General features: G+C 53.0%; 1 protein-coding gene across 1 annotated transcript; it reads left to right on the top strand.

Annotated features, from left to right (window-relative positions):
• The first annotated feature begins 4680 nt into the window (after positions 1–4680).
• On the top strand, positions 4681–5598 carry LOC136570508 (olfactory receptor 14J1-like). Its single transcript, XM_066570971.1, has one exon. The coding sequence runs from the start codon at positions 4681–4683 to the stop codon at positions 5596–5598; it is 918 nt and encodes a 305-aa protein (XP_066427068.1).
• The last annotated feature ends 3768 nt before the right edge of the window (positions 5599–9366 follow it).

The following is a 9366-nucleotide window of genomic DNA, read 5'->3' as shown; positions in this document are numbered from 1 at the left end:
TTTAACTAAATAAAAAAAGGTGACATGTCACAGACATCTTTCATGAAAAATCCTTTCTTAGGATTTTTCCTTGTGACAAGCTGCAGTTCAGCAACCAAAGTAAACAATGGTTATCTGCTGCTGTGGAATGCAACAGGTGATTGGTCTCCTGTGGGTGTTTGGATTTCTTGACCACTCATGGCAGAGCTGGCTCTTGCTCTGTCTGAGACACAGATCTTTGTTATTCATTCTTTTCTATTCTTAGCTTAGCTAGGCTGAAGAAACTTTTCCTTTCTATTGCTTTTTAGTATAGTCTTAATGTAACATATATCATAAAATAATAAATCAAGCCTTCTGATCATGGAGTCAACATTCTCGTCTCTTCTTCATCCTGAAAACCCTTGTGACCACAGTCACACACGACCCCATGGAACCAAAGGTCCATTGGGACATTTTGGGGCCTCATGGGATCCTGGAGTCCATCATGATGCTTGGAGGCCTCGTTGAATCCAGGGGATCTGCAGGGCCTCACGGAACCAAGGAGACCCTTCTGACATTGTGAGTCCCCATGGAACCAAGGGTCCATTGTGACACTGTGGCACCAAGGAGACCCCTGTGACACTGCAAGGCCTCATGGAAGCAAGGGACCATTGTGACACTCTGGAGCCCCATGGAAACAAGAGGCCAATGTGACACATCTGGGCCTCATGGAACCAAGGATCCAATATGACACCACCACTGTGACCCTGCAGGGCCCCATGGATCCAAGGGAACAGGGAACAGGTCTGGTTGGCTTGGCCTGACTGGTCCAACTGCCCTTGGCATGTCGAGGGTCTCTTCTCATGTACCCCTGAAACCCTGGGGCTCTGGCCTTTCCTTCAAATGGAAAAGAACTGCCCTTCTCATTCATGCATCCATGGCTAAAACAGAATTCCCCCTCCAAAATTCCTCATATCCAGGGATTGCTCCCGGACAAAGGCTGCCATTACCAACAAGTCTGGCTGACCTTGTCTTCCTGAGAGCTGGGTCTCACCTGCCTTCAAACACTGGGGCTCTGTGCTTTCCTTCCTATGGAAAAGAACAATCCCTCCTGCACAGGCACCCATGGCCAAAACTGGTACTTGTCCTCCAAAATTCCTACATACAAGGGTTTTTTCTCCTAGACAAGATCTCCCAGTACAGACAGGTCTAGCTGGCCTTCGCTTCTGGTGATTGCCTCTATTCTGCCCTGAAACACTGGGGCTCTGCCCTTTCCATCCTAAGGGAAAAGAACCATCCTTCTTCTCCAGGTGCTCATGGCTGAAATTGGGATTCCTCCTCCAAAAGTCCTATATCCAGTGATGGCTCCTACACAAAAGCTGCCATTACAGACAGGTCTGGCTGGCCTTGGTCTCTGGTGCCTGCAGTTCATCAGCCCCTGAAGCACTGGGGCTCTGTGCTTTCCTTCCTATGGAAAAGAATCTTGTTCCTCCACGGCCAAAATTGCTACTCTTCCTAAAATGTTCACTACATGAAAGGTTTCTCCCAGACAAAACCTGCCAGCTCTGGCTGGTGTTGTGGGCTCTGATGGCCACCTGTCATCTACCCCTGAAACACTGGGGCTCTCTGCCTTCCTTCCAATGGAAATAGAACAGTCTTCTTGTCCCAGGGCCGTGGCCAAATTTGAGATTTGGCCCCTAAATTCCATATATCCAAGGATAGCTCCCAACCAAAAGCTGCCAGGAGAGACGAGTTTGGCTGGCTTGGCCTCCCAAGGGCTGCTTCTCATCTACCATCAAACCCTGGGGCTCTCTGCTTTCCTTCAGATGGAAAAGAAACAGCCTTTTCATCAAGGGACCAGTGGCCAAAACTTCTATTCTACCTCCCAAATTCTGTGTATCCAAGGAATTCTCTCAGGCACAAGCTGCAATTCCATAAAGGTCTGGCTTGCCTTGGTCCTTGGTGGCTGCTGCTCATCTGCCCCTGAAACACTGGGCCTCTGCTTTCCTTCCAATGGAAAAGAATCGTTGTTCACATCAAAGTGCCCATGGGCAAATCTGGAATTGGGCCTAAAAAAATCTATCTATCCAAGGATTGCTCCAAGGCAAAAGCAGCCAGGACACACAGGTCTGACTGGTCTTGTCCTGAGGTGATTTTCTTAGACTATGAGCAGAATGTTTTCATTTGCCAACACCTTGGAGAGGACCCAGAGATTTCCAATGTGGGGTTTGGAGGCCTCAAGCACATGAGCACAATATAGGGACAAAGGAGCTCTGTACTCAGTGGGGTGGAGACTGAGGACAGCAGAGGAGAGCCCTGGGAGGGATTGAAGGGTGGTTTCAGAGATGGTGGATCCTTTTGACATAGTAGAGAACAGACAGAGAAAGAAAGAATTAATGCAAAGGGCAGATAGGGAGGGCCAGACAGGAAACAAAGAGAAAGGAATTTCCCTCTCAGGGCAAGGCTCTGGTGCAACACATCCCCCAGAAGGAGCCTGGGCCAGGCCAAGGATCTGTGTGGGCAGGCAGAGGCAGGCAGGAGGCAGAGCTGCCAGCAAAGGAAGGGCCCAGCCAGGTGGGGCAGGCGGAGGATGCCGACAGCCTGCAGGGAAGAAGGCGCAGGGCAGGGACACCGTAGGACAGCCTGGGCTGCACAGGGCACAGGCATGGGCAGCAGCTGCAAGACAGCCCTGCCAGAGCCAACTTGGGCAGCACTTTGGCCATGGCTGCTGGGCCTGGGCCTGAGGCAGGAGCAGGAGACAAGTGACCCTTGCAGGCCTGGGACCTCATGGCCTCCTTGTCCCTGCTCAGCAGCCTGGCAGGGGCCGCCCCATGCTCCTGCCCTTGGCATTGCACATCCCCACATGCCAGTGACCATCCCGGCAAGAGCCCTGAGCAAGGAGGGAGGGACAGGATCTGCCTGGCCAGGCCCTGGGGCTCAGGCCTTGGCCCTTGGCATTCCTCAAACACATCCAGCTTTGCTCAGCACCAGAGACACCTTGGCCTTGTTTGTCCCCAGCTGTCATCACTGCCTGCAGTGTTCTGCTCTAACTGCAACCTGGGGACTCTTTCTCAGTCATGTCCCTCGGTGGAACCCATTGAAACTTCAAGAAACTTCAGAGTTTCAATTTAACTTTGAGTTCTTGAGAAGTTTTCTGAAGACTCTCTCAGGGACTGAGTCTGATGTAAACAACACCAAATCCCCGAGAGGCTCATTAAAGTCCTTGTGCTGTGTCTGTGCTGCTGAGCTTTAAAGGAACAGCTCTTCCCAGGGCCAGCTCCTCTCCCAGCCCAGCAGGGCTGAGGGCTCTGCCTGCAGGCACTGAGGGCACAGGAGCCAGGCAGAGACAGGCTGAAGGCAATCAGGATTGGGAAGACATTGAGCTGAGACTTCACCTGGGGAAAGATCTTCACAGCCCTGTGCATGGTGAGTGTGTGGGTGCAGGGCAATGTCCCCTGTGCTCCTGGAGGGATCTCCTGAAGCCAGCACACCCCAGAGCCTGGGGGATGTGTCAGGAGGACTCTCCCAGTTTCTCTGTGGCACAGGAGGAGCAGGAGGAGGAGGAGGAGGAGGATGTGCTGCAGAGCGGGGCTGCCCTGGGCACCGTCAGAGGGACAGGGCAGGGCGGCTCCTGCTGCCAGGGACGGCTGCAGGGGCTGAAGCTGGGGCTGCAGCCAGGGCTGCCCAGGGCTGTCCTGCAGAGCAGCTCCTGCAGCCCTCAGGGCTCTTGGCCAGCCCAGGGCATGTGCCACCTGCCAGGGGCAGCTCTCAGCCTGCCGGGCAGCTCCCCATGGACGCTGCAGGGGAGAAGTTCCAGGTGCAAGGAGCCACCCCCATCAGGGCAGATTCCTCCTGCTCTGGAGATGGTGCTGCATGGCCAGGGCTGCTCTCAGCTTTCTCCTAAAGGGAAGGGAAAGGGGCTGCCAGCTTTGGCTGTGTCACTGAGCCTCCTGCACTGTCAGCCTGGGCATCAGCAGATGGGCCTCAGATCTCCCTCAGAAAGTGCCTCCTCAGCCTCCTCTCCCTACAGACAGCAGCAGCAGCACCTTGGCTTGCAGCATCTCTGTTTGTCTGGCCTGCCCTTAAGGCCCTGCTGCCAGGGAGATGCCCCTGGGCAGTGCCCTGTGCTGGGAGGGGTCTGCAGGGCAGAGCTGAGCCCCCAGGGCTGGGCTGGGCTCTGGCAGCACTGGCAGGGACAAGGCTTGGATAGAGAGAAACAGCTCCCAGCAGGCACAACTCCAGGTAGCAGAGAGGCAGAGCAACCCTTGGTATCCCTCCTTGTCCAGCTGCACAGGGAAAGAGAGAAGAGTTGGAGAGATTGATTTTGAAACTGGAGTCTTCAAATAGGCCGCATTATTTTTAAATGCAGTTTTAAATTTGTCCATCCTGTACTAGAGGGAGGTGAAATGAGCATAGGGCACCTGTGTGGGACGTGCAGGTCTGACTGCTCAGGGGCACAGGGTGCCCTGTTTTCCCTCTGGGCTCCCCAATATTCAGGTTGAGAGCAATGCTAAGAACAGGACTTCTGCCCCTTCTAAAAAGCACACAGTTACTTAGCAGCCCATATCTAAACTCAAAAAAAAAAGGTAAGTGAAATTTCCCCAAAGAAAGAGAAGCAATTTTGATTGATTGTGTCAGAAAATAGCATAGGATTGACTCAAGGTACTTTGTCCAAATTGTCAGTATTGTCTTTGAACAGCTCACAATGTCCAGAATAAAGGAATGTCCAACAGCAGCTCCATCAGGCACTTCCTCCTGCTGGCATTGGCAGACACGCGGCAGCTGCAGCTCCTGCACTTCTGCCTCCTGCTGGGCATCTCCCTGGCTGCCCTCCTGGGCAACGGCCTCATCATCAGCGCCGTAGCCTGCGGCCACCACCTGCACACGCCCATGTTCTTCTTCCTGCTCAACCTGGCCCTCAGCGACCTGGGCTCCATCTGCACCACTGTCCCCAAAGCCATGCACAATTCCCTCTGGGACACCAGCACCATCTCCTACTCAGCATGTGCTGCAGAGGTTTTCTTTTTTCTTTTCTTTATGTCAGCAGAGTTTTCCCTCCTGACCATCATGTGCTACGACCGCTACGTGTCCATCTGCAAACCCCTGCACTACGGGACCCTCCTGGGCAGCAGAGCTTGTGCCCACATGGCAGCAGCTGCCTGGGCCAGTGCCTTTCTCAATGCTCTGTTGAACACAGCCAATACATTTTCTCTGCCCCTGTGCAAAGGCAATGCTCTGGGTCAATTCTTCTGTGAAATCCCACACATCCTCAAGCTCTCCTGCTCACACTCCAAACTCAGAGAACTTGGGATTGTTGTGGTTGGTGTCTGTGTAGTTTCTGGCTGTTTTGTGTTCATGGTTTTCTCCTATGTGCAGATCTTCAGGGCTGTGCTGAGGATCCCCTCTGAGCAGGGACGGCACAAAGCCTTTTCCACCTGCCTCCCTCACCTGGCCGTGGTCTCCCTCTTTGTCAGCACTGGCTTTTTTGCCTACCTGAAGCCCTCATCCATCTCCTCCCCATCCCTAGATCTGGCAGTGTCAGTTCTGTACTCGGTGGTGCCTCCAGCCCTGAACCCCCTCATCTACAGCCTGAGGAACCAGGAGCTCAAGGATGCCCTGAGGAAAATGATGACTGGATGACTTCTGAAGCAACCAACTTCCCGTTTTCTTCTGCATAGTTTTCGGATTGCAACTCATGACAGGCCAAATAGCCCTTCCCAGTTCTTTGGTAGTTTTCAATGGGGCTTTCTGTTATTAAATTATTCTAAAAGAAATTTTTTAATCACCCCCATGAAATTCACTGTCTGCCTCTTGAATTTGACCCAGAAGCTCTGTAAACCAGGGTTTGGGCTATCACTACATTTGAAGAAAATAAACTACCTTGCAGTGCCTGTTTTATCTGGGATCCCAACTCTGAGACCTGCATGAAGTTAGAGGGGAGAAGGGGAAAAGAGTCCCAGCAGGGCAGCACAGCCAGGGAGCAGCGGGGATTGGTCCTTTCAGAGCTGCTCTGCCCAGCTCCACCCTGTCCTTGCCAGCCCTGCTGTGGCTGTAAGGCCGGAGTGCTCTGGCAGCTTGGTCCCTGTCCTGCTGCGTGTCCCTGCTGTGGCCACAGGCAGGGCCAGGCCATGGGCACTGCTGGGACACAGCTGGGCTCCAGCACAGCAGCTCCATCAGCAAAGGGCATCTCCTGAGGGCAGGGCAGGGAGGCTTTGCTCTCCTCCAGAGCTGCTGTCAGCAATGTGCTCCAGGAATGCCCTGGCCCAGCAAAGCCCAGTGCCCGGGGCAGGGGGGAGTGTGCAGGGGGGGCTCACAGCAGTGTCCTGGCCCAGCCAGAGCTCCTGGCATGGACCTGAGGCAGCAGCAGAGCAGGGCCTGGGCTGTGTCTTTGTTCTGGGACAGCCTGGGAAGGTGCCCCGGGGCAATTGTCCCACAGCAGCCCCTGCAGCCACCATTGCCAGCACTGGCCTCTCCCCACCTGCAGGAGGTTGTTTGTGCCTGCACGGAGGGACACCAAGGGACCAGGCCAGCAGGCCATGTTTGCTCTGTGCTGAGGAGATCTCAGCAGGGCATGGTGTGCGTGTGGGGAGACGAACCCCAGTGAGCACAAACACCATCAGCAGCACCCGGGGGTGGCACAATTCCAGCGGCACAAACAGTGCCTTGAGGCCACTTCACTCTTAGAGTAACGTCCTCTGGGAAAACACCTGAATTCTTTGCTGGGTTGTGGTTAGGACTGCAGGGAGAGAAATATCCCAGGCAGGGAGGCTCCAGGAAAAATGCTCAGGGCAGCCATGGACTGCACAGAGAGACATTGGATAGAGTGAGAGTCTGTGGGGAGAAATCAGAGCTGCCTCCCTGCTGAACCAGCCCGAGGACCTGACAGGGCTGTGCTGTGTTCTGGGCACTGACCTGGAATTGAGGGATGTGGAAAAGGCCTTTGGTGTCAGGGCTGTTGAGAAGGCTGGGCAGTGTCACTGTGGGACCTCTCTCAAACCCCTTGGAAAGGCCAGAGCCATCCTAGAGGGTCCTGGGCACTTGGGAAGGGCAGACATGGAACCAGTCTGCAAACAGGGCAGGGAGGGGGACTGGGAGAGTCACAGCCTGGTCAGGCTCAGCAGGGAAAGGGATGTGGCAAATCCTCCTGCAGCCATTCCAGGCACTGGCAGGATAGGGCAGGGACTGCAGAACCCACGTGGGAGGGAAAAGAAGGGGATGTTGTGTGCCCAGACTTCAGCCAGGCCTGGGACAGGGTCTGCTGTGGTCTCCTCAGAGCCAGACTGGAGAGAGCTGGGCTGAAGGAGTGGAACATGGGCTGGGTGGGAATTTGGCTGAACAATGAGGGTCAAATGTCATCCATGGTACAGAGTCCTCTTGGCAGCCATGCCCTGGTGACATCCCTCAGTGACCAGCCCTTGACCACCACTGTGGAATATTTCTATTGTCTCTAAAATGGCATTAAATGAACTTTCAATTCCTTTGTGGATGCTGCCAAATTGCAGGGAGTCTGTGACTGAACTCATCTAGTTAATGCTGACTGCAATACATAATCGGGCAAGATGACTGAGTTGGGTAAATTTGTCTTGCCATCAGGTGCCAAGCAAGCCACAAGAAAGGACAGAAAAAACTCATGCATCAGAAGAAAGGCAGTTCAATAGGGAAAAACCCAAATCCAATGATAAAAACCTCCAAACTCAACCAAAAAAAAAGGCACAGCAAGACCCACTAACAGAAGAAAAGCAAATCCTTAGGAAATCTCCTATCAGCAGAAAATGTTTGACCACCTTGTGGCAGGAGAAGATTCTGTATGTGTTGGTGCTGTTTTCAAAGAAAAATGTCTTAAAAATAAATTATTCCCTACTCCCCTTGCCCCTCTGCTTCTCTCAGGTGATTGCTGATCATGGTGTGACATGGAGTGGAACATCCCTTGGGTCAGTCCAGCCCAGCTCTGTCCCATCCCTGTTCCCCAGGAACACTTGCCCACCCCAGGCCCATTGGTTGGGGGAGTTGCAGATGCCTCATGCGGGGCGAGCACTGAGACAAGGACAGGAGAACAGAACAACATTTACTCTTGTCAAGGACAGTAGAACAGAACAGCACAGCCTTGGAGAAACTGATTGAGGATGTGCCTCTGGCAAACAGAAGCCACACAAAATGCAAGCAGAATGCCAGCTCAGCGCTGCAAGGCTGACAAAACAGAAGTTATGCAGAACAATAATATTGCCCTTACTCAAAAGGGGGGGTCAAGAAACATCCACCTTCAAAGGACACTGGATGTTGAAGACAGACCCCAAAGAATCATAAAAGGATTTGTCATAAGGGGTGCAACTATGTCAAATAAATTCAAAGACGTGGGGATAGCTAGTGGATACATAATGAGTGTGTGTGATAAAAACTCTGTTCATTCAATGCTCAGTGCATTCAAATGGAGGAAGGATGGCCCAAGTGACCACCATGCTGTAATAAAGAATACCTGCTTTCAAATACTCCAAACTCTGTTCAGAAGTTTCTATCCAGTGGATTTCAGTATCAGTGGTGTCCTTGACTCCATTATGCCCCACACTTTCACAAGGGCCCCTTGGTTCCATGAGGCCCTGCTGTAGAACAATGGACCCTTGATTCCATTGGGTTCTGTACTGTCAAAGTGGCCTCCTTGGTTCTGCACTGCCACAATGCCCTCCTTGGTTCCACAAGGCCTTGGTGTGTCACAACAGCCCCTTGGTTCCATCAACTGCCACAGTGTCACCCTGGTCTCTTGGATCTGCAGTGTCACAATGGACAATTGGTCACAAGCAGCCCCGCTGTGTCACCATGAATATTTGGTTCCATGGGGCCCCAGAGTGTCACAACGGCCCCTTGGTTCCATGAGGTTCCACAGCATCACCATGGTCTCCTTGGATCTGCAGTATCTCCATGGACCCTTGGTTCCATGTGGCCCTGCTGTGTCACAGTGGTTCCTTGGTTCCATGAAGCCCCAGTGTATAACAATGGAATCTTGGTCCCGTGAGGTTCTGTACTGTCACAATGGTCTCCTTGGTTCTGGACTGTAACAATGGACCCTTGGTTCCACGAGGTTCCATGATGTCACAATGGTCTCCTTGGTTCCATGAGGTTCCATGATTTCACAATGGTCTCCTTGGTTCCAAAAGTTTCCATGATGTCACAATGGTCTCCTTGGTTCCACAAGGCCTTGCTTTGTCACAATGGACCCATGGCTCCATGAGCTTCCATGGTGTCACCATGGTCTCCTTGGTTCCACATTGTCACAATGGACAATTGGCTCCATGGGCCCTGCTGTGTCACAATAAACCCTCAGTGCCATGAGGTTCTGTGGTGTCACAATGGTCTGCCTGGTTCAACGAGGCCCTGGAGTGTCACAATGGCTGCTTGGTTCCATGAGCTTCCATA

This window comes from Molothrus aeneus, unplaced genomic scaffold (assembly GCF_037042795.1).
Source record: "Molothrus aeneus isolate 106 unplaced genomic scaffold, BPBGC_Maene_1.0 scaffold_34, whole genome shotgun sequence".
Taxonomy (NCBI): domain Eukaryota; kingdom Metazoa; phylum Chordata; class Aves; order Passeriformes; family Icteridae; genus Molothrus; species Molothrus aeneus.
This window is presented reverse-complemented; position numbering and strand designations above follow the sequence as displayed.

Bases quoted from the DNA above. Each gene is read 5' to 3' on its own strand.
- LOC136570508 (XM_066570971.1), top strand. From the start codon at position 4,681: ATGTCCAACAGCAGCTCCATCAGGCACTTCCTCCTGCTGGCATTGGCA.